General features: G+C 40.5%; 1 protein-coding gene across 2 annotated transcripts in view; it reads right to left on the bottom strand.

The window, feature by feature from the left end:
* Positions 1 to 271: 271 nt before the first annotated feature.
* The window catches only part of LOC117298957 (F-box-like/WD repeat-containing protein TBL1XR1), a 53,387-nt gene continuing 27,472 nt past the window's right edge, over positions 272 to 26,186 (bottom strand). For both annotated transcript variants that reach the window (XM_033782345.1, XM_033782346.1), the window contains exons 10-13: positions 7,438 to 7,550; positions 6,640 to 6,805; positions 3,563 to 3,664; positions 272 to 2,419 (exon numbers count right to left, since the gene is read on the bottom strand). In XM_033782345.1, coding sequence (XP_033638236.1) covers positions 2,393 to 2,419; positions 3,563 to 3,664; positions 6,640 to 6,805; positions 7,438 to 7,550 — 408 coding nt within the window. In that variant the 3' untranslated portion in view covers positions 272 to 2,392. The remainder of the gene's footprint in view (positions 2,420 to 3,562; positions 3,665 to 6,639; positions 6,806 to 7,437; positions 7,551 to 26,186) is intronic.

Genomic DNA, 26,186 nt, shown 5'->3' with positions numbered 1-26,186 from the left:
GTACTACGAGATTATGACGAAGCTGTGAATTTCGAACAGTAGCCAGACTATTTTAATTTGCATACGTATCCAAAAATGTTGGATATGCAAATGATCCAATACCAGGGTGAGAGAGCCGTCAACCCTGTAACCACTCGACACACCCTGGGGACGAGGTTGTGGCTGCGGCTGTTGTTACAGGTATTCCTTAATATTGGTGGCAATATGAAAAAAGGTCTACTACTGCCACAGCCATCGCAGAAGCGTCTTTCTTCGAATATGGCTTTGGAAAAGTGTACAGACTGGGGGGCCATCTTTACATGCAAAAGTGTACAGACTCCGAAAATGAGACTCGTACTCATTTGCCTTGACATTTTATTCTCACAGACGAAAAAAACAACTACGTTTTTGCAATCAACGAAAATTAAAAGAACTCAAAACGAGCCTTGTTTATGATCCTGATTGTTTAAAGCTATCATTACAGCCAACCAAATTGTCTGTTGTCGGTTAGCGGTGACACTATGGAAGCCAATTACAAATTTTTTAATCAAAGCTCGATGCGATTGGTCCATTATATGCCTTGCAACCTGTTGAATATTCAGAAGTGCTTCTTCTTTCAGGGGGGGGGTCCATAGCAGCAGGATTGGGGACATTGGCACAACTCCCGATAATAAAAAAAAAAGAAAAAAAAAGAAGAGATTTTTAACAACCTAGTTATAAAATTTGTCCTCATGCCCAAACTGATTGTCCATCAACAGACTTTTTTAGCAAAGGAAAAAGGTATTTTTGGGGAGAGTAACGTCACATTTTGAATTCCATGGAGCAGAAACGAACCAAACAAGGTTTCATTCATGACATTAGTTTTGGGCTAAACAAATTTGACTTGTAATGTACAGCCATTAGGACCTGTTCCATGCTCACTTTCTGCTAAGTAGCTTTGGGTTGTTTTCTTAAAGATAGCACGAACAGGGAAACATCTTGATCCAATTAAATGGCTCTGCTTACAGAAGGTAAAGAACCAGTGCTTATGGACGCAGGGAATTCCATGCTTACGTCAAGCGTAGTTCACGGGTTAGCAGGGAATTTTGGCTTATGCGCATGCATACTCCATACTACTAGAAATTCTTCACTTAAACAGCTATAGCTTTGAACTTTGTCTCCTTGCAAAGTAAGCGAAAATGATAATTGAATTTGGCGGTAAGCAGAGCTAAAAAATTGGCCTCTGCATGGTAATGATGGTCGCGTTAAGGATATCCGTATAAACTTTGAGCTGTCTTGTTCAGCTGACACCTGGCTGTCCTTTTTTCCATCGACCATGAATTTTAATAGTATTGGATTGTCTTTAACTTTGAGGGGAAAAAAACTACAACATCCTAACTTTTTTTTGCTAGGCATCTCCAAGGTTGGTCCCTGATGACCCCTCTCTCACGATAGCCTGAAAAATATACCAGTTTTCTTGACCTTTCCTATGATAGGCTTAAAAAGGGTCATTGACCTTTATCATGACCTTTCTCATGATAGGGTCGATAGACTGACCTACGACCTTTACCGATTATAAAAACAAACCCCCCTTAAATCAATAGCAGATGTCACAACAACAACAAAAAACTACAAAAGCGCACCCGCTCACTTTTTTGTCAAATACTGCCCTCAACGTCGGCCGTTAAAGGCAGCAGAGATCATGTCACAAGTTTGCAGTAATAAAATCCCTGAGTCACCGTAGACAAGTTGACAAATCCTATGACCTTTTGACTCCCTTCATGGTCCCTCCTTGGGTGGTCCACTACTGCCCCCTTGATGGTTGAACTATCGGGTCTGCTTTTTTTCCTCACCGACATCGAGCTTTTGGCGGTTAAGGCGAGGCAATCATTTACACGAGGGCGCACTGTAAACTCAAGCCGAGGTCCCCACTTGCAAACAATGAGTGTGAGGTCACTGCTGTCATGCTCAGAAAACACGGGCTGATCCACTCCTTGCCTGGGGAGGGGGTTGGGATACTGACAATATAAGGAGGCGGTTTTAGCAGCTGCTGCAAGTCCATTATTGGTTGGCGAGTCATCCCCGCCCCCCTGGGAGGAAGAAGGGTCTCCTACCTCCGTGACGTTGTCACCGCTGGAGTGAGGCCGTCTCGCTCCGATTCATCTAGCGAACCATTGGCCTGTGATCCTGTCATCATGCCCCGACCCTTGGATAGAATCAGGGGACGGATTGACATCATACACCTCACCACCATGAGGGGGAAAGCCCCTCAAATCTTTCGGCTCACTATTTTTTACCCCCTTTTTTGGGGTCTGGTCCTTCCCACAGGGTGCTGTCCATCGCGTCCAACCAATTTTTTTGTATCTTTTTATCTTTTTTTTTTTACACAATCCTGGTACAAAAAATTCCTTGTGGGTCTCTGCAATAGTTTGCATCATTTCCGCAGATCCAAAACACACACCTGTGGAAAAACAACAACGAAAATCAGAAAGGAAAAACTAAGTATCACTCAAAGATCTTTATATTTATAAAACCTATTTATTTATTCTGGTTGTCAAGCCAAGGATTCCCAGTAAAGCAAAACTTAATCACTGTACTAGCCAAGAACCCAAATGGAGAGAAGACAAGGAAGGAAGTTTCACTTTTAAATGTTGAAGAGAAACCCCAGAGAATTATTACAGGGAAAACCCAAACAGTCTTATAGGGGTCGATGATTTCACAAAGAGTTAGGACTAGTCCTAACTTAGGACTAATCCTAGGAGATACTAAAAACTAAAGGGTAGTCCTAAGTTAGGACGAGTAACTCGTCCTAACTCGAGATAAGACTAGTCCTAACTCTTTGTGAAATCCAACCCTAGAAACATAATGCCCCCTTGCAGGATACAAACCAGGTCCTTTGTGCACGTTGGGGGTCTCCCTATTTTGTCAACATCTTTATTCGGGCATGATCACACCATGTGGCTGAAGCCGTGTACGCATTGGACTTTTTCAGGGGTATACTAACCAAAAACATGGGTAACTTGTCCAGTGCAAACAGCTAAGGGAAATTTCACCTACAGTAGCTAACTTATCACAGTCTAATGAGCATCGGGGGTAAACTAACAAAACAAACAGGTAACTTGTCCAGTGCAAACAGCTGAGGGAAATTTCACCTACAGTAGCTAACTAATCACAGTCTAATGAGCATCGGGGGTAAACTAACAAAACAAACGGTAACTTGTCCAGTGCAAACAGCTGAGGGAAATTTCACCTACAGTAGCTAACTTATCACAGTCTAATGAGCATCGGGGGTAAACTAACAAAACAAACAGGTAACTTGTCCAGTGCAAACAGCTGAGGGAAATTTCACCTACAGTAGCTAACTTATCAGAGTCTAATGAGCATCTGGGGTAAACTAACAAAACAAACGGGTAACTTGTCCAGTGCAAACAGCTGAGGGAAATTTCACCTACATTACGTAACTTATCTGAGTCTAATGAGCAACGGGGGTAAACTAACCAAAAACATGGGTAACTTGTCCAGTGCAAACAGCTGAGGGAAATTTCACCTACAGTACTGCACAGGTTAACTAACTTGGATCAATAAAACAAGGAGAGTTACTTACTGAACCGTCTGATGCACTCGCTCCAACTTTATCTCCCCTTGAATTCCAACACACTTCAAAGATTCCCCCTGTCCCTCTATAACTATGTACAAGCGTACCCGTCTGTAAAGACAACAAGAAAGAAAAACGATTAAGTCTCAATGAAACGTTGAGACCACTTTAGGAACTGACTCTGCGGTAGTACAGTTAGTTTACAATCATACAGCATATAAGCTAAAGTAGTAGTCCAAGCCTATTTCTATACCAGCCGCCCGGTAATAGTTAATAAGCAGGACAGTTCTTTTCAGAACTGAGAAGTCTTTCGAACCCACAAACAATCTACTCCGCGTTAGTAGAATAAAGAAAGACAGTTTTCTAAGAACAAACTCTACCTGGCAAGTAGATACACACATGGTGTTACCACAAACCAAATAATATATTAATTTTCAATTCTCAGAATGTTTTCTCCTGATAGAACCAAGCCAATAGGAGACTTCTGACACCACTTGTTGGCAACAGCCTAAGCTTGTATCCCACGGCAGAATTATTACATAAAGCCTGTAAGCACAAAAACCTGCTAAGCACAGAAAAGTATTGCTTAACAGAAACAAATTACCAGCCAAAGTTACATTACGTTCACATTGTTGTGGCCTGAGTCACATTCATTTTTTGCTTAGCAAAGAAATTCGTACAAGGCAGTATTTTCTGCTTAACAGCTTTTATGAAATTGGGACCAGGTGTCTTCGGAGGTACCTGGGGCTTCTTTTCTTGACCCTCCCAGCTGTCTCAACCAGCCAGGTGTACACTTTGGGTCTTAGGCTCCGTGGAGTGAAAAATCTTAAGATGTGATGAAGTAAGGACTATGAGTCAATTTCTCCCTGGCTGCAGATCAATCACCAAGTATTAAAAAAAAAGTCTGACTGAGTCACCAAGTTTCTTCAGATATGACAAAAAAAAGATTGGTGTTCGCTTGATTGATGACGACTAGAGAACACTTGCCGAAAAGTTGAGAAAAACCAGGTCTCCACACAGCCAACACCTCGACCCAAAACATTTCTTACATGGTCAGATGGTGTAATAATAGCAACAGTAATAGTGGCTTCTTATAAAGCGCTCATATATCCGTCACTCACTGACGCTTCAACATTCAGTATTTTTCCTGCCAGATATGTGGTAACAGGTTTGAAGTATAAACCGACTCCTTTCACACAGCACCATATAATGGTTTACAAGGTGCCGTGGCGCAATATGCACCCAATTAAGCCAGGAACATCGGCACATTTTTGCTCTATGAAATTCGGCGCCAGCTAGCTAGTCGTTTCACTAGTCAATCAGCTCTTATCGCTTGTCCAAATTTCATACTAAATAGGGACTGTTTCAAACACTGAACTAGCCAACCAGACCTTAAAACTACAGCTTTATAATATAACTTTGTGCTTAGGTTTGAAAACTTGTTTCTGAGTGTGTTACTTTGCAAGGATCAAAATTTGTGTTTTATTTGGGGGCATTTAATTTATGGTCTCTGCATTTGTCACAGTGAGGTCCCAAATTCTTGGCTCTGCTTACAGTAACTAAAATATCGGTTGCAGAAAAATCCAAACCTAACACGTGCATGTTTCACAAGACAACAAGATATATTTTCTTGAGAGAGTTTGTATTTCATGTTACTATATATTTTTTTGCTTACAAATTCAGTGGCAACCCTGTAAGTGGAGATTGGCGAGTTTGTGCTAAACCTGTAAGCAGAAAATGGTGAGCATGCGCTAACCCTGTAAGCAGAGAATGGTATGTGCTAACCCTGTAAGCAGAGAATGGTGGGTGATAACCCTGTAATAATAATAATAATAATAATAATAATAATAATAATAATAATAATAATAATAATAATAATAATAATAATAATAATAATGCATTTATAATGTGCCATCTATCTAGTGTACAAGACCCTATTCCGAGGCGCAGAACAAAAAAACAATACATACAACAAAAAAGAAATGTAGAACATAATACAAAATTATACAATGAATAATCTACTGTAAGCAGAGAATGGTGAGTATGTGCTAACCCTGTAAGCAGAGAATGATGAGTATGCGCTAACCCTGTAAGCAGAGAATGGCGAGTATGCGCTAACCCTGTAAGCAGAGAATGGTGGGTGATAACCCTGTAAGCAGAGAATGATGAGTATGCGCTAACCCTGTAAGCAGAGAATGGCGAGTATGCGCTAACCCTGTAAGCAGAGATTGGCGGGTGATAACCCTGTAAGCAGAGAATGGTGAGCATGCGCTAACCCTGTAAGCAGAGATTGGCGGGTGATAACCCTGTAAGCAGAGAATGGTGAGTATGCGCTAACCCTATAAGCGGAGATTGGCGGGTGTGCTCCAACCATATAAGCTTAGAATGGTGGGTGATAACCCTGTAAGCAGATAAAAAGTCCTGCCATATAACGCCGATTTTAAAAGAATTACACTGGTTACCAGTAAGCAGTAGGATTAAGTATAAACTTTTGCTTTTCGTGTATAAATCGCTCACCAGTAATGCCCCTGCATATATTGATGATCTTCTCAGCTCATACAATCCTCCTCGAAAACTCCGGTCTATTAATTCTAGCCTCCTTATTGAGCCCATTTCCAAACATTCATGGGGAGACTGATCTTTTTCACATGCTGCCCCTCGTCTATGGAACAAACTGCCTGCACTAGTAAAATCATCCGTTTCTTTGTCCCAATTTAAAAAACAACTGAAAACTCATCTCTTTAAACAGGCATTTGATTCAATGGTTTAATTATTGTTATTTTTGTTACCTTTTAGGATGTTTTTTCTTAAATATTGCATTTGTATTATTGTATTCTATACCACATGTTCTAGACTTCTCTCAACTTAGGTTTACATTTTAATTTGTGTTGCTGTTATTGTATATTAATTAATGCTATTGTTTGTATTTTAGCACCATGAGCACTTCTGTGGATTTGTGCGCTTTATAAGTTTTCGTTATTATTATTATTATTATAATGGTGAGCAATACGAACTAGTTATGCAGTAAGCAGAACCATGATATCTGATGCCTGCTACATACACATGATTATTCTAGAGATTTTTACCTGTGTGGACCAGATGTGAACACATTTATCGAATGAGCCGCTGGCGAGGTACTTGCCATCGGGACTGAACGCTACGCTATAAACAGGCTCTTGGTGTTTGGTGAGGGTGTGTATGCAGATACCTCTATCAACGTCCCACAACCTTACTGTTGAGTCAAACGACGCACTGGAAAACAAGACCACAAGAAAAAACGATTTATATATCTTTAAAAGGAAGGTATACCTTGGTAATCAAAATGACAATAAATACTTTTGGTTAGAGGCCTACAGCAGCTTTCAATTTGAATTTCAGAAGCTTTAAAAGACGAGTCACACTGCAGTGATAACGAAAAGGATTACGATCACGACGCAAAGAGAACGCAATCTATTGGTTGAATTGCTCCATGCAGAATACGCACATGCTGATTCAACCAATAGAACGCGTTCTCTTTGCGTCGTTATCGTTATCGCTGCAGTGTGACTCGGCCTTAAGTATCCCTGCTCAAAACATTGTAAAAAAATGGGTGAAAGTAGGTTTCTTCAGTGACACATGGGTGTAAAGCCAGGTTCACACTTCCTGCGAATGCGAAGCAAATGTTGACGTCACAAATTCCCAACGAATAATTTGCAGCAGTTCACCTCTGCTCAACTCACTTGCGAAGATCGCTGCTTAAGGAGGGTTGTGACGTCAAATTTCCATCGCATCCGCATCCGCAGGAAGTATGAACCGGGCTTAACTGAGAAAAATGAGCAAAGACCATGAACAACTCTTTTCCAAACTGACTCTGGTTTCTGAGCAAACTCATGAGAGAATCCTACCTGGCTAGCATGAGTGGTGTATTTGGGTTATTAGGGCTCCATTTAATGGTGTAGATTTCTTTATTATGAGCCTGCAGATCGTGTACACAACAATCTTGCTTCATTGACCAGATCTGCAATAAAGAACAAAAGAAAAAACCCTGACATTAACTACGTGTAATATTTCTCTGTGTCGTGGCCGAGTGGATAAGAGCACCAAACTCAAGATGCTTCTGTTCAGCAGTGTGTGGGTTCGAACAGGCTGTTACCCGAGCATCCAACACAAGCACTCCAGGCACCATTTAAAACAATTCCATCTAAGACTTTGCAATACCGCCACCAAGTGGCAGAAGTCGACCAGGAACTGAGTCATCACCGGGTCGATTTAAAAATAAACCACAGACAAGAGAGCAAACACGCTTACATGTTCTTGGATACAGTATAATTTCACACACTATTTATAGAATGAGTAATGTGAAGGGAAGAAGAAAATTAATTGCCCAGACTCGACTGAAATCTATATTAAAAAAAAGTAAAGGATTTTTTAAAACGAAGAGGATGTTTTTATACTGCACCACACACCACAGACTTGTATTCCTTTACTCGACCAATTCCCACAGTTACTTTTTATTGTCTGAGCTTTCTTCCCAAAATCTGGGCACAGATTTACATAGAGCTACCTCTGCTTGAAAAAGCAGCTAGGCACGCCAAAGTTATGCTCACCAAAATAAGGTTTCCATTCAAATAACCAGTCGCGTACAGTTGTGGTATCCTGGACATGAGGGGCCGATTTCATGAAACTTCTACGCAACTGCGTAAGTCCACTTGCGCAACGTTAATGGCGTAAGTTGCGCCATAAACTTTGCGCAAGTGGACTTAAGCAGTTGCGTAAAGTTTCGTGAAATCGGCTGCAGGTCTGCTTGGCAGAAAGTTATTAAAGCTAATTTTCGGGACGTTAAACTTGCATCGATGATAAAGAATACAACTTTATATTCTGCTTAAAGCCATTGGACACTTTCGGAACAGAATTTTTTTTCAAAAGTTCACAGATTTACAAATAACTTACAGGGTTTACAGAAGATAATGGTTGAAGGCTTCTCTTGAAATATTGTTCCATGAAATGCTTTACTTTTTGAGAAAACATTAAAACAATATCAATTCTCAATATAGAGAATTACGGATTTATTTTAAACACATGTCATGACACGACGAAACGTGCGGAAAAAAGGGTAGGTTTTCCCGTTATTTTCTCCCGACTCCGATGACCAATTGAGCCTAAATTTTCACAGGTTTGTTATTTTATATATAAGTTGTGATACACGAAGTGTGGGCCTTGGACAACACTGTTTACCGAAAGTGTCCAATGGCTTTAAAGGCAAAGTAAATCTTGGCTTTTGGAACCGTTTAGATTTTATAATTTTATATACAGACATGCAACTTTCTAGTTACAAAAAAAAAGAGGAATGGCTGATCACACTTAATTTTTCTACAGTGTTTTCAGTTTTCTATGGCGCTGTTTTGAAAAGAAAAAGAGGCAATCAGCTGATCAGCTTAAAAGTTGCACGCCTGGATATAACTGTAGATATCTACAATAAAACTAACCTAAGAAAATTTAATTTCAAAAGGTGGTCGCATTTTTATCAGTTTTGATTACCATTAATTTTAAGAGTCATTACCAAATGTATACCTTCCGTTTAAAGACAGTGGACACTATTGGTAATTGTCAAAGACCAGCCTTCTCACTTGGTGTATCTTTTCATATACATAAAATAACAAACCTGTGAAAATTTGAGCTCAATCGGTCGTTGGAGTTGCGAGATAATAATGAAAGAAAAAACACCCTTGTCACACAAAGTTGTGTGCTTTCAGATGCTTGATTACGAGACCTCAAATTCTAAACTTGAGGTCCCGAAATCAAATTCGTGGAAAAATTTCTCGAAAACTATGTCACTTCAGAGGGAGCCGTTTCGCACAATGTTTTATACTATCAACCTCTCCCCATTACTCGCTTCCAAGTGAGGTTTTTTGCTGATAATTATTTGGAGTAATTACCGATATTGTCCACTGCCTTAAAGCGCCTCTATGTAAGGGTTTAGTTGTTGCCTTGAAAATGGCCAAATTCATCAAAGTGTGAGAATAGATTTTGTGATATGGACATATTTTGTAATACACTCCACTTGAACAATCGCTTCTACCAATATAGAATCACACTCGAAATAAATGAAACTTTGAACCAGTAGCGGTTTATTTTTAACGCTTAACCTTTCCAAAAAGGAAGATATCCTAATAAGGCCAAGTTGAAGAGAGTTGAACATGGAACCCTAAAACACGATAAGAGAAAAATGCAAACGTCCTGGGAGGATGTTTCACCCTCTCGTCTTAAAGACCATTATGCGTAATCTTTCATGTAGGAAATCAATTCTGACAGAAGAAAAGAAGGGGGGGGGGGTGAAAGTAGAAAGATTTTGAAGGAGGTGGATATGACCGATCTCCCCCCCCCCCCCCCCCGATAGGAAAAATAGAGAGTGCGATAATAGTGTATCATAGGGTTTTGATACCTTTCGTACATCAAGTTTTTGGCCATGACACTAATCCCTTCTCACTGTGACTGATGATGTATGTGTACATGTATGTAATATAATTTACCTGTAGAAGTTTCAACCTCATTAGTTGTCAAGTTTTTGAGGGGAAATTTTTTTTTTCCGGAGAGTCGCATAAAACCTGTTGTACTTGCTAAAACAACTTTGGTCTCACTGCTACAAAATTCATTTTTGTGAAAGTGTTTTACTTATTTTTCAAAACTACAGCACCTTGACGAGTAATATTTTAAGGGAAGCTTTCTACCATCATTATCTGTAAACAGGGTAAGTTTTAAATGTAAATCTGTGGATGTTTGTGTTTTGTGTCGTACAAAAAGTACCCAGACACTTTTTAAGAGAAAACCATCAAATTTTATTTTCAATGCTATAGTATGCCCTCATAAATGAGGGTCTCCCACATCCTGTATTTGTTTGTAAATCTTTTCTGTTTTATCAAATTTGTTTTCCCTTTTTTGCTATCATTGTTTGTGTCATCTGTTCAGTTTTTAACTGCTAGGGTTTCTCTTTTTTAGCTGGTTTATTCCATAGTGGGGTTTCAATGTATAAGAGGGTTCTCCCAACACCCTGTGCATTTTTTAAAGTGTCTTTTAGTGGTTTATCTAATATTTATTTTTTACTTATTGTCGTCTTCTTATATAATGCTCCTTTGTACCCCACGGTGGTGCAATTTTTGTGTGTTTTATCTATGCAATTCTTATCAATATTGTTATCTTGTAATGCCACAGTTGGTTTTTTAATAAAAAAGAATGAATGGATGAATGAACCACAGCTGGTGGGAGTGTTCTAGGTGTCCCTAATCAACAGAGTGCCTACTGTAAATGAACTGGCGGCTAATTTTGTCAGCCTAATGGACTTTTAAGTCTTCTGATTGGGGTGACATGTATTTTAACAACATGACCTTTGGATGCGAGTGAGTTTCAGGAAGATGTGATTTCGATGGGTTTGACTGTTGGGGGAGGGGGGGGGGGTTTGTCTTCTAGAGTCAGGAATCATTATCTAGTCCATGCGTCCCTGCCTGGTTCCCAGCATGCTTAATGATGGCAGTAGTTCTAAATCCCATTTAAAGAGAAGGTACCAGGTTGTTGTCTCTTTTAACCATAGCATATACCTTGCTTGATACGGGGGAGAGGGTGCCCCCCCCCCCCAATACACAATTAATGTTCCCATACTTTTTAACACACTATTTTCCTCTCGTACAAAAGCATGATTATAATAATAGCAGGGCTGATACTTCACAAAGTCCAAACCATTACAGATAAAAAAAAAAATTAAAAAAAACCCCACTATACTCGATATTAACTTATGATTCACTGATAACTTAAATAATTTGAGATCACCAAATCTTAATCTTCAGTATTTAAATTTTTCACTATGATCTACAGCAAAACAAATTTCAAGAAATGGGAAGGTTCTGAAAGAGTGTTTTTTTCAAGTACAGCCACACCTCCAAACATAGTGCAGAGTACTTCTTGATAATGTTCCAAGATTTGTCAATTCAATCTAAATTCTGCAAATTTCACTCCTAATTAACACACTAGTTCCTCGAAATTGTCATCAACAGGTTGCTGACTGATGTCGATGGATTCTGGTCACGACAATTTGCTTCAGGTGCAATGACATCATGCCAAGTTAGCTCGACAAATCTGTACCAGTCTGCCGGCAAATTATTACGAGCTCATGGGGCGTGTCGACTGATGATATAATCCAGAATATCCGGTCACTTCTTGGCAAATCTTTCCCACAATCTGAAAATCATTTGATGCTCTCAGTCTTAAAGGATTCAGATACATTTTGTTTGACACATTTACAGAAACGTCCACGAATTTACATTAAACTTTAACGGTTTAAAAATACTGATGGTAGAAAGCTTTCTTTAAAACATTATATGCCGAGGTGCCGTAAGTAGGATTTGAAACTTTACATGGTGGAAATACAATATGGAAAGGTTTGCGGTAACACCATGTAATGACTATCTCTAAATGAGTTGGGGTGGTTCTAATAGAACCGTTGGTTTCAACTCCTGAGGTGCTGTAGTTTTTGAGAAATTAGTTAAACGATTTCACAAAACTAATTGTGTCTCAGTGAGAAGAAAACTATTGTAGCAAGTACACTGGATTTACGCGACTCCTGAAAACATTGCTCTGTGATTTTAAAAAATTTTCTCTCAAAAACTTGACGACGAATGAAGCTGAAATCTCTACAGGTAAATTATATTACCTACATCTTTATTCATGGTGAGTAGAAGGGATGCATGTCATGGCCAAAAACCAGATCTATAAAAGGTATCAAAACACCTGTAAGGTACAGCTTCACACCTTTCTGATTAAATCGCAGACAGAGTTGCCATGCATGTGTTTAACTCTCAGATAACGCAATCAACACCTTGGATGTGACAGCAACATGTGTCAAGTGAAGATCCTGTATATATCTTTACTTCTGACCAAACATTATGGTTCTGTGTATTTGACTCAGTCCACATGGATTACTTTTACAGGGTGAGTGTACGACTGCGTGGCGACTGGACATAATCACACAGGGTTCACACCTCCAACGAATCACTTGGGTCAGGGGGGTTTTACAGTTCAACGGCACACATTTCTTTTACAACACTCACTGTAAGAATATGTCTGTTTCGAAAGCATACACTCTACAATCCCAGCCATATCTCGTTAAGCCCTCGCACCATGGCCCCCGTGCCCCCTTTCAGTGTTGACTCTCATTGCTCGGTCTGCGCTGCCATCAACATTGAGGGGGGGGGGGGGGGGAGAGAATGTTTATAGTCATGTTGCGAATGGGTGGCCCAAGCATTTTGGCCGGGATTGTAACTATGACCTCCATTTAATAGGCTCCATTAACCAATTTGAAGCTCCATTTGAGTTAATACTATTTCTGTTTTTACCCTACACCTATGTCATGGTACTTCTTAATTTGTCTCAAATCTGCGGTCAGGTCAAAATATACAGAGAGATCGTAAAACGGATCGGTTTTCGTAGAAGTGTACAGAACAACTGTCAAATTGACGCCATACTCATGGGGAAATAATCCAAAAAAGCCAAGGGTCGCACAGAAACAAAGGCCTTAGGCCACTACGAGGTGTCATCACCTACATGTACAATGGCGTCACAGGTACTCTAGGTGGTCTTAATGCACCAGTCAAAAGGGAATACTGATGCACACCTGCTGGTCAGAACAATCACAGGTTTTATTATTATTATATTTTTTAAAGGGTTTTCATACCTTTTGTTAATCAAATTTTTGACCATGTATCCCTCCCCACTGTGAATGAAGTCAATGTAATTTAATTTACCTGTAGATGTTTCAGCTTTATAAGACATCAAGTTTTTTAGAGAAAAAAAAGGTGAAAATCCCGGAGCAATGTTTTCAGGAAAGTCACACAAATCCGTTATACATGTAATGCTAAAACAATGTTCAACAATTACTTTTTTCAAATTGTTTACTCATTTCTCAAAAACTACAGCATCTCAGCAAGTAATATGTTTTCAGGGAAGCTTTCTACCATCAACATCTTTAAACTGTGAAAGTTTAATCTAAATCTGCGGAAGCTTGTGTTTTGAGTCGTACAAAAACTCTTTAAGATTGTATGCTTTTAGGGTTCTGTGAAAAAAAAAAAAAAATCCCTGAATTACACAAAACCTCGTCCTCTGTTGCCCCTGGTCTTGGCCTCGGTGCACAACTTGTTTCTTCACAAAAAATCCATTTCAAATAAATTTTCACAGCTTTATTTCTATCTTTCACTCTCCACCGATGGTACATTCTCAATAAACACATTGTGCCACTCATCTATAAGAATTGCGTCAGAATTGCAGCTCTACCAACCTGGGTGGAACACTTCCTAGACGAAATTAAACATGTACGTGTAGGCCAAAAAAAAAAGAGCCTAGATCCATTACATACAGCATCCCCTCCACCCACAACAGACGTACACAACAATCAGCCTAACGTCATTACGTATCCTTCCGTACAACATTGTCAAAACTCCCACTACCTGAGTCCACGCCAACTGCAGTGTAAAGATAACGACTATCACCGGCAAAGAGCCAATGTAGGGGCCATCAAGTTATAGCAACAGTAGTTTTTGTGAAAAGGAGGCGGGGGGGGGGTTGTCAGGCGACAGGTGGGAAAGGGGGGCGATAAAATTAAAAAGATATAACCACTTCCTGGCCTTGACCTTAGGGACTCATTTTCAAGGGTTTGCGCACAGTTTGAGTGGACAAGTCTTACCCCCAAGGTGTACTTTAAAGGGAGGTTACACCCAGGCATGGTACTTCACTCTTGAAGGGGCGAAGTAATTTGTCCATACTCAAAGCAACTCTATTGAGGGACATAAGTTTGTCTTGTGGGTTCGAATCCCTGTCATGGCACTTGTATCCTTGAGCAAAACACTTAAGTATAATTGCTTCTCTTTATCCAGGGGTATAAATGGTTACATCTGAGGGTAGAGGTTGATATTGTCTATGAAAAAGCCACTAGCCCCATACAGCAGCTCAGGGCAAGTGGTCTGCCTGGCTATTTCACCTACTACCATGTTAGAAATCCACAGAAAACATAGGATTCAAACTGCCTTTAGCTATCGGGCAATCTCTGTAGTCTAGTTGGTAAGACACTGCTCTAGAATTGCAAAGAGCGTGGGTTCGAATCCCACCCGAGTAATATGCCTGTTATATTTTTTTCACAGGACTCTGAAAAGTACTGAGTATACAGTGCTAATACACATCAGTGTATGGGTAAAAACCAAAATTAATATTCTTTATCCCCGATGCAAATTTAACATCTATTATAAATCCACAGATTGTTTGTACACAGTTTCAGATATAAATATAAGTCTAATAGTCCAAAATAAATGACCAATGTTGAAACTCTGCTGGTGGATGAGTCAATCCAACAAATTAACTGTCCCACAGGAGGGTCACCGAAAAAAAAAGTTATTAAAGGCAAATGCTGTTCGGCTTCTATTTCCATGGGTGTGACCGACCTTGAATGACCAAATGTATGCGTTAATCTGAACCATCAGAATTACAGCCTTAGTATCAAACGCCGTCATCAATCTCTTCCTTACCGGAGGGTTGGGTCAAAATAGCCTCCTCAGCGACATCCCTAGCCTGGTAGTGTTTAGGTAAGGAAGAATCAGCGGAGGTTGGGAGTGGGCGTGAAACTAGGTCACGGTGACGTGACCTACGGGGACTGTAGGATCTCGGACGTTGGCCCCATTGATTGGTAAATATTATCGGGATAAACCAGAGAGGAAATCCATCTGGGGGTTTCCTGTCTATTATTTATGGACCTGAGAGAGAGAGAGAGAGAGAGAGAGAGAGAGAGAGAGAGAGAGAGAGAGAGAGAGAGAGAGAGAGAGAGAGAGAGAGAGAGAGAGAGAGAGAGAGAGACCATCCTCTCTGATGTGATGTGAGAGGGGCAAGATGTCTTGAAGGGGGTAGACATACTAGAGATAGAGGATGTTGTGCTGACGGGGAAGGAGTCAAGACTGTCGGAATCGACTGCTAGACAGCCCCAGGAAAAAGTTTGTTTTTGGGGTATCGATTTCAAATTGGAGCATTCTTTAAAAGTTTTTTGATCTAATCAATTTGGGTTGCTTTCGGTCAAAAGAAAACAAATTGTTTCCAATTATCCAGAGGGGAAGCTTGTTCTATCAAGATTACGTTTTCGTTTGGGGGTAGAGATCTTTAGGCGAGGAACAAGTTTTAATGTCACATCGGTGTTGATTTTACTTGGGGGTAGGGGTAAAAATAATTAATTTTATGCTAAAGGGAAGATTGGGATCCAAGAATAAAGTTTGTTCGAGCATTGGGGTTAAGGGTGCAGTGTGTTATTCTATTTTTCTGGTAATGCACCTACTATAGGGCACCCATAGTGCCTATTAGCGCTATATAAAAAGCCACTAATAGTGGCTTTTTATATAGCGCTAATAGGCACTATGGGTGCCCTATAGTAGGTGCATTACCAAAAAAATAGAATAACAGTACTAATATTAATAGTACTATTAAATGTAGAGGAGCCGAACTACACACAATGTAGGCTTTGATAGGCTTTTTAAAGGTAATTCAATAAAAAAATTACTAAATTTCAGAGGGTGAAAAGAAATACCAGAATACAGGTTAAAGTTTGCAGAATATCACGTCTAAAATACATGTAATGTGGCACCATTACTTTGGTTCCTTGAACACTTGTAACTGCTTGTAACTCAAATCAGATTGATGCTTCTACAGGGATTACTCAAGTGGCTCATCTGGATTTACTTAGCGGATAAGGGTGGTGCTAGACTTTAAACCAGAGAAGAGTTTTCCGATGCTATTAAAGAAAACATGACCGAGCACAAAATGACCGACAAAACAAGCCGGTACTGTATAACGAAGATTAATCAATTAATGGTTGTTTTTTATCGCGGAGCGAAACATTAAAGACACTGGATACTATTGGTAATTGTCAAAGACTTAGTCTTCTCACTTGGTGTATCTCAACATATGCATAAAATAACAAACCTGTGAAAATTTGAGCTCAATTGGTCATCGAAGTTGCAAGATAATAATGAAAGAAAAAACACCCTTGTCACATGAAGTTGTGTGCGTTTAGATGGTTGATTTCGAGACCTCAAGTTCTAAATCTGAGGTCTCAAAATCAAATTCGTGGAAAATTACTTCTTTCTCGAAAAACTATGGCACTTCAGACGGATCCGTTTCTCATAATGTTTTATACCATCAACCTCTCCCCATTACTCGTCACCAAGTAAGGTTTTATGCTTATAATTATTTTGAGTAATTGCCAATAGTGTCCACTGCCTTTAAGGACATCGGCCTGACACAGAGCTTCTAACATTCAATGACTCGCTACGCTGGATAAGGACATGGACCTGGACGTAGGTACAACTACAAAGGAATGCTAAATCATGTTACAGTTATACATAGCATAAAGAGTATTAGTGTTAAGCGTGACTGTATACATTTTGTATACAGGGAGCTTAAGATGGTGGCTGTGGCTGAGAAGCTCTGATAAGGCCCTGGAACGCTTTCTTGGAAAGCGAGCAAGCCTAATAACTTCAATGGAAGTTTTGAAGTATGAGACCTTCTTCCTTTATGTAGCACCGTCTGTAATGGTTTACAAGGTGCTGTGGCGCAATATGCTTCCAATCAAACCACGAACACAGGGGTGAACCCCTTCTCTTTAAGATAAGTGTATTGGGTGTTTTACCTGCGTAATACAACACACAGAACCAAACCTCTCCATTGCTTGCTACCAAGTAAGGTTTTATGCTAATAATTATTTTGAGCAATTACCAATAGTGTCCACTGCCTTTAAGGACACAAGTGTCAAGACTGGGCTGGGACTTGAACCCACACTCCGCTTATAAGAAACACCATAGCTTGAGTACGGTTGGCCACGAAATGCCACATAACAATTATTATGTAAAAGACCAAATTAGATTATCATTCAAATATTCATGTACCAATATAGAAGACTAAGTGTTTGATCCTCCTATAATATGATTATGAATTATGTCGATTCAACACATACAATTAAACCACTAAATCCTGCAGCACTCTTGGAATTAATGTTACTGTATGTTTTCCCGACCAATTTCAACAAAAATTCATCCAATTTGATGTCAGGCTTATTCAATTTTGATCGAAAATGAATGTTGTGTTGGATCAGCATTAGAGAGTCATAATGAGTAATTCAATGTCGGCAGTTTAGCAGTTACTGGTCAAATAAGATCATTACATTCATGAGGTCGAACATCATTTAATTTTGCACGAGCCAACAGCTAGAGGCTGGTCAACCATTCAATCAACCATTCAATCTTGGTGTTGTTAGTAGTTAGTAGAAATTCAACTGAAGAAATGTGAAAATGTACAGTCTTGTGAAGTGAACCTGAATGAAAAGAAAGAAATCATACTTGCCAATGAAAATGGAATTGTATGCAATAGCAGCTAGAAAAGAAAATGAAACTGGCCATGAAAAACCTATCGCTCCTGAGCACAAAAATGTTCATAAAGAGTGGAGCTTCTGGAATTAAATTTCCGTCCCTCAAAAAATCGGCCGGGATTTCCAGCTTGAGCTCTGTCACCAACTTCCTATAATCACGGTGATAACTACCTCTCAATTAGCTCCAAAAAACTACTGCAGCACTGATTGGCTTTAAATGCTTCCTCTATGTAATTACAGGCAGGAAACATCCTCTGGCAACTGGGGGGAGACAGGATGGAGGGCGATGGGGTGGTAGACCCAGGCCTGGGGTCTCCTCTGGCAACTGGGGGGAGACAGGACGGAGGGCGATGGGGGTGGTGGAGCCCAAGTCTAGGGTAAGGCGACTGGGTGGAGGAGGGGGGTGATTCAGTCACTGGGTATGTTCCCAACTCGCTATCACAAATTACTAAAGATTTGTCCAAGACAAAGACGGTTCATCACTCGTCAACCGTAGACAGAAAACTTCTAGATGAATGTACATGTACATATATAATGCATAACTTGGTGGGATTCATTGCTGACAAAAACAAATTTGGAACAAGGATCCAACTTTTTAGAAAGGTACTGTGATCTTCGGCAAATTGGTCGCGACTTATTCATTGATTTTGCCCCTTTGAAGTATAGTGAGATTGAAACAGTAGACTTAACTTTTTGACATGTCTATTCAGCAAATTAAACAAACTTGTTGAAAGTCATGGTGTCTTAACATGGATCAATATTTATAAAGCAAGTTAACCCACGTATTTAATCTAAACTTTCATCTTTAAAGGAAAGGTACACGTTTGGTAATTACTCAAAACAAATCTTAACTTAAAAACTGACTTGGTAACAAGCATTGGAGAGCTGTTGATAGTATAAAACATTATGAGAAACGGCTCCCTCTGAAGTAATATAGATTTTGAAAAAGAGGTAATTTCTCACTAAAATAATAAAAGACTTCTAGCTAGAAGTCTTTTATTCCTATCTGAAAGCACACAAATTCGTCCAACAAGGGTGTTTGTTCTTTCATCATTTTCTCCCAACTCCGATGACCAATTGAGCTCAAATTTTCACAGGTTTGTTATTTTATGCAGATGTTGGGATACACCAAGTGAGAACACTGGGCTTTGACAATTACCACTAGTGTACCTTCCCTTTAAAGGTTAAGTCTGCAAGCTCAAGTTTGTCATCAACGAAATGTTTACATTAGACAGGTGTTCCTTTTAAAGCACAGGGGTGAAGTCCCCAGGAGTTGTCCATAGGTGTCAGGGTGAAAAAAAAACCATGTCAAACACAGGATTAGAAAATTTTAAAATCTGTTTCTTTGTGATTCGTAATAAATACGTGACTTGAAATGCAGGGAGAATAAAAGTAGGACAATGTGCGAAAACCAGATAACCTTATGGGGACTGGAAATAAAACGGTGCAAGATAAACGCCTTGTGGTGGGGAAGTGATTTAAAGTCAAGGATCTCTGGAAACGTCATCGAGGAAAGACAGACTTTGAAAAGGAATGAGGGTAAAAGTTTCACACGCATTCATCCTTGAAGAGGAAAAGGCTGTTTCAATTTTGCGAGGGGCACTTGCTTTAAACAAAATCTTAAAATACAAACAGATAGTTAGTAGAGGGGCATCAATGCCAAGGTTTGGGCAAATGAAGCTGAGAGCAAAAACAGTTACACTGTTGAAGCTTTGACTGCCTAGCAAGACACCAGCAGGGAACCACTTGCCTTGGCGTGAATTACATGTAATAGACCTTTTAGCAAATACCCATTGAATCCAAATTTTCACAGGCTTGTTATTTTATGCATTCTTGGGACACACCAAGAGAGAATACTAGTCTTTGACAATTACCAATATTGTGTTCAGTGTCTTTAATTGAATGTGTTGTGAAATTCAGACTTTATCACCATAAGTTCCAGTTTTTCAGTGGAATTTCATTAAAGTGATGAAAGACACTACACCCAGAGTGTAGCTAACATAAAGACACATTTTCATGTATTCTTTTCTTAGGTAAACCATGGATTACTGCATTGAGTGAGTCACACCGTGTGGGAAGCCATGCTATCCGACTCATATCCTTTTAAGCTATGACTGGAAAACCTTGGTGTGACAGGCATGTAGCATCCACGCAAGGACATTCATGAGCCCCCGGTTGGCGCCCGAGAGGCCAGGGTGGCGTAAGGGTAAGGGGGGCCTAATGAGGCAAGGGTGGGTACCATACCATGGGTACCGTCAGCTTTGAAAAAGGGTATTTCGGGAATGTCAGCATTGAAAAACGGGGGTACTGGGCTAAGGTGCGTACTCATTCCCCCCCTACTCTGGGCACTGACGTCTAGCCATATATAACAAATAGGAGGTACAAGGCTAGGGTGTGTATTAATACTTTTCTGAGCAGTTGCACCTTGGGTAAGGAGTAAGGGGGAATTAAAGAGTCCACGGGTGGGTATTCTTTATGGGCACTTATGTCTCTGCATTGAAAGGGGGTACAAGGCTCGATTGGGTACTCTATAGCCCTTTTCACACTACTCTGTTCCCCGGGGTTTCCCCCAGGGTTGCCCCCAGGGAATACGGCTGACCTGGTGGTCGCATTGTTCATGCTTTTGCAGGGAATAAAATTATGCTTCGACCTTCAAACCACACTATGATAGCTTTAAACCTGGTCTGCCCACGCTGAGGATACCCCAGGGAATAGCCACCCCTGCTCTGGAACAGAGGTAAGCGGTAAAACCCCAGGGTATTCTTGAACTGTGCAACCGGAACTGCGTGGAATAGGGACCTCTGAAAATGCGGAGGGGTAACCACGGGGTAAAAAAAACCCCACTAGGGCCTCCCCAGGGCTGTATTCCAGTGGATAAGAGATACAGTGTGAACAGGGCTTATGCTACTATGGGCACTCACATCTTACATGTCTTACGATAGAATTTATGGAAGTGTCGTGGCCGAACTCTGGTGTTTCTCATCAGCAGAGTGCAGGTTTGAATCCCGAGTCATGACACTTGTGTCCTTAAGCAAGACACTTAACCATTGCTTCGTCCTTCGGATGGGACGTTAAGCCGTTAGTCCCATGTGTTATGTAACGCATGTAAAAGAACCCAGTGCACTTATCGAAAAGAGAAGGGGTTCGCCCTATTGTTCCTGGCCCGATCGGCAGCAAATTGCGCCACAGCACCTTTTAAAACATTACATGGTGCTATCAGAATTAGGTCTCATAATTAAAACGTAGGCCCAAATCTTGCAGGAAATACTGTATGTTACAGCGCCAGGAGCGTCATCGAGTGACGGACATGTGCGCTATTTAAGAAGAAATTAAATAATTTATGTGACTCCCAGAATGACAGACTATGGGCAGCCAATAACCACAAGCCAGATCAGAGGTTGGGTTGGGGGGGGGGGGGGTGTCTACATGTATAGTACAATTAGGTTCATCAAAATGGCTTGGAGTGATGACCTCTTTGGGGTTGGTGTACTTTGGAACGTGCACATGTTAAGGACAAAAAGAAAGTAAAGGGAATTGATGAATGTACATGTAGCCTCCTGAGGATATGGTGCGAGGAAAGAACCAGATCAAGTAACAAGGAAACATCAATCGCTATCTCAACGTGGGAATTAGGCCTTGTTAAATGGCAATCTTGTAAATGCCTCGTACTGCATGTCACCCGATGACAAAGCTGATTAAATGTTAACATACAAGTGTCCGCCAAATTTGGAGGGAAATTACACTTCAGAAATTCCTTAGCGAGTATCAAGCTTGTGGAATTAACTTCCAAGGGATTTTCTAAGCACCACGGGAAACATTCATCCAGACTTGCTTAATGGAGGAAATTTGTAATTGGAAAAAAAACTGGTTTTGTTGATAACCAGTTAATCCGTCATACAAGATGTGGCATTTCAGGGCCGATGAGTTTACATGGTTTAGTGCATCTCATTCAAGTACTGGTGTTACAAGTCACCGGGGGTGGGTTCAAATCCTGGTCATGACACTGCTGTCCACATGGTTCATGAGCAAGACACTTAAAATTCTAATTGCTTCTCTTTACATAGGGGTAACTTGGTACTTGTGAGGACATGGAGAGGGTTCTTGGCAGCCCAGGCTTGTATACTCCCAAAGGGAGCTGAGATGGTTTCAGAAATGAAATAAATAGCCAAGTTATGAGGGGTAATAATGTAAGAGTGCCATGAGCATCACTAAATGCCAATTTTGGGGGTAAAAGAGACGCTACTGTCATCATTATCATTACATTTTGACAGTTCTCTGTCAGCACACTGATAATCAAAATAGGCAAGAAAGCCTCAAAACCTGTAAGCGCACAACCCTGCAAAACTCATTCAATAGCTGCTTCACAGGAACAGGTTACCAGCCAAATGCATACATTGTACCTACTACTGTGACTGGTTCCCAGCTATTTCTAGGTTATGAATTTCTGTCAAAAGCATCTACAATGTATACATGGTATACAGAATTATCAACGTCACCGGTTGACAGCCTTGCTGGGGCAAAGTCCAGACAGAGGAGATCCTGCTGTTCTCAACTGGACCATTCCATTCTACCCCCGGGGACGACTGCGGCTGACGCTAAGTGATCTAATACATGATATCTTCTCATGCTCATGTATACCATATCCTGAGACAGGAAACTATCTTTAAGTTCTGACCGAGTAAAAAAAGCGGGGCTAAGGAAACGACAAATAAATCTTCTCTTATTCCATCCAGGCGTGTCGTGAAGAAGACACAGGAACCGCCCTGGAACAATACACTGAATTGTCTCAAATTCATGGTGTAGGCCCGATACTTCACGGAGGGTAGGCAACTATACGGTGATTGCCTCCATGCCTCCTGCCTTGGTGCCCTTGATATGCTCCAGAAGTAATTTACATTTTCCTCATAGGGTGCCCTTTACAAAGAGAAAATGCATTGGTGCCCTTGCCTTTTCAAAAACAAGCATACAGGCCTGATGGTATGTGACACAAAGGTCTTGCGGGATACCAGTGGAGTCTTATCTCATTGGTAAACATACTTCTGCTTCATTGATTTCTTCGTCATGACAATACATGTATACATTCATAAATACCTAAGACCAGTTTAACCATTCTGATTGGTCGAGAGGGCATCAGTTTCTCTTCATTCCTATTGGTCGAGAGCAACGGCTGGAACACGTCTCGGTAAAATTATCAAGAACCAGGCCTCGGCGGGTTTAAACCACTAGTTGAAAATCTCTTCACCACACATTGATTCCCTTAGTAAAGAAGGGTTACCAGTTTAACTGTCATTGGTTTATATGGAAGATGTCTCCTACAAGGGTACCGTTGAACTGACCAATAAAACCATTTTCAATATTTTAGTATTTGACTAGTTTGCTTCGTTGGATAATGTGATGGACCGTTTAAGTACATGACACATACTGAATGTCCTTCTGTCATCAGGAATATCAGTGAAGTCTGTCAACGGTAACCCATTCATCACACTCTCTGCTTGACTGGTCCCACTTTCGATGAACAATACAATACAAGACATTACAAGCGGCCTTGAGGGGTACCGGGGACTGAAGCTGTCATCGGTAACCATACATCACACCAGTGACATTGATGGGTAACCCCCTATGGAAGTCTCGAACAACCCCAAAAATGGCAAAGTGGGTGAGACTAACTCGAAAGCATGTACAAAGAGGAATCACGGATTGGGGTCGGAAATTGAAGACACAAAACTATGAACTATTCAACCTGATAAGAATCAAGATCTTCATTGAGATGTTACGCAATATGTCAAGAACATTTACTAAGGAGCGTCGCAGAGTTTCCTGCCAGCTGCTCGGCTTATCTACTATCTTAGAAATACGCCCAACGGACAAAAACTACATACAAGAACTGCTTCCCGCCTGCATCGCTAGCTACAGACTGATTGACATAGTTCATAATTTACATGGACCGAGATTGTCTACATGGTAGATTTTTAATTGGAGTTTTCCTCCCTTCCTGAGAAAAAAACCCCACCAAGAATTTCCAGGCATGATGCTTTGTTTTTTGAAAGGGCAAAAGGGTACAAGGTGTATTCTCCTTGGTAAAGGGCTGGATACTTTTAAGATTAAGCTAAAAACCACTTTGTCTAATGTTGCTTATGTGTAATTGGTCTATGTCTTATTTTCCTTGCTGTATGTGGTTCCCCCTCCTGTGCGCCTTGAGCACCTCATTTTGTTGGATTCTGACGCCTTATAAATATTCTTTATTATTTTAATTACTTCTATAAGGGAAAATGTAAATTTCCATTGTACATAAAATTCATCGGAAATCTGTAGAGCTGTCAACATCTTGCCATCAGGGAGATGTTGTCAAACCATCAGGGAGATTTACATTCAACATAATAGGAACAAAGTTTCAATAATCAGGGAGAATTCTAAACTTGTTCGATTGATTATTGAAAGATTGGTTTACTTTCAGGGAACTTTCCGCAGAATCAAGGAAGAGAGTAGTCAGCTCAAACTTTCACTACAGCTCCACAAAAGGATTCACCTGTCATAACATACTTCTTTCTTGTTCATGTTTGCTGAACTCATCTGGGGAGCTTTGGACTACAAAATGTAAAGAATAATGAGTAAATCTCGAGTCGTCTCTCAGGTATTTTAAGTCCCACAATTATCCTTAACTAGACTAAGTTAATAAATTACTTTCCACAAATTCTGATCAGTTGTCAGTAAAAGTCCATTTTGACAGGGGGGTTCTGAGCAGAGCAAAAAAATCACTAAATGAATGCATCCCTTTTCTCCGTAAATCTTTATACAGACAGACGTTTTAATGACCAACAAATTGAATTATGAGAAAGACTTCCTGTTCGTTGACTCGTAGTGATGTTTTAGTCAAAGCCTAGAGCCGATCCCCCATCTCATTCTTTCACAAAGCCGATCCCTGTGTCTGACCCCGCCCCCCCCCACAACTTTCTCTCTCAATCTGACGGGAAATATACCTCTGCTCATTCAAATCTGCCGTATCATGACTGACGTTCGGTAATCTACGCCAAGATCAATCTATAGATCCTGAAGTTTTTATACAAGGGCACCCAGCCTTAATCACGGTAAATCTGAAATTACCGGCAGGGTGGCCTTTCTTTTAAGTGGATTTTTCCACCAGGGTTTTAGCTTGAATCTAGGGCGTCTAAAATTCGCTGTGGTGTAAATTTAGAAATAGGGCCACCCGGTGGCTCACTTGGTTCTTATACAAGCAGCACAACGAGCTTGATCAATAGGGGCTTCACAACATCAGGCCTGATACTTCACAAAGGCAATGATGGCGATTGCCTCCATGCCCCGTGGTCGTTGCCTTGGTGCCCTTGAAATGTTCAAGTTCTAAACTTGAGGTCTCGAAATCAAATTCGTGGAAAATTACTTCTTTCTCCAAAACTATGGCACTTCAGAGGGAGCTGTTTCTCACAATGTTCTATACCACCAACCTCTCCCCATTACTTGTCACCATGTAAGGTTTTATGCTAATAATTATTTTGTCCACTGCCTTTAAAGAGAAGTTACTACGGTTAAGTGCCCTGCTCAAGGACACCAGTGCCGTGACCGGAAATCATCGGATCTTGAGTCCGATGCAGCGGAACCGCTCGGCCACGACACGCCACATGTACATGTTAATGAAAAATAGAGAATGGTATCTGTATTCTAAATTCAAGATAGGATGTCCAAAAGACACTCAGACACACTTCAGCTCTGTCTAACACCATGACACCAGTAAATCATCTTCATTTATTTTATGTTTAAAAAGAGGTTAACATAAGATGCTAAATTTTTCAAATTTGTCTTATCACTGTTTTGGGGTTAAACAGACTATGCGCAAATCCGAAATTTTAGCAGCGGGTACCACATGCCACAACGATTAAATAGCGTTATATTTAGCACTCCTAGGGTTCCCTCCCTTAGGAATTTGACAACCGCGAGACAACTCTTGTCGTCACATCTCACCATGGTTAAGATTTCCTCTCCATGATTCCAGTGACATTTAATCCGGCTTCCACGTTACGCCCTCGTTGTCTTCAGAGAGTCTAAACAAAAACTGACAAGAGCTTCTGGAAACTACAGAAACAGGTGCAGGGGCTTATTCTGAGAGTGCCTTTTTAAGTACTTTTCCTGCTTAGCATGTCTTGTCTTGTCTTGTCTTTACTGCACAAACCAGCGCCACTGGGCTATAGACGTGCAGACCCT

Source organism: Asterias rubens, chromosome 13 (assembly GCF_902459465.1).
Source record: "Asterias rubens chromosome 13, eAstRub1.3, whole genome shotgun sequence".
Taxonomy (NCBI): Eukaryota; Metazoa; Echinodermata; class Asteroidea; order Forcipulatida; family Asteriidae; genus Asterias; species Asterias rubens.
Note: the sequence above shows the minus strand (reverse complement) of the source record. Positions and strands in the feature narration are given on the sequence as shown.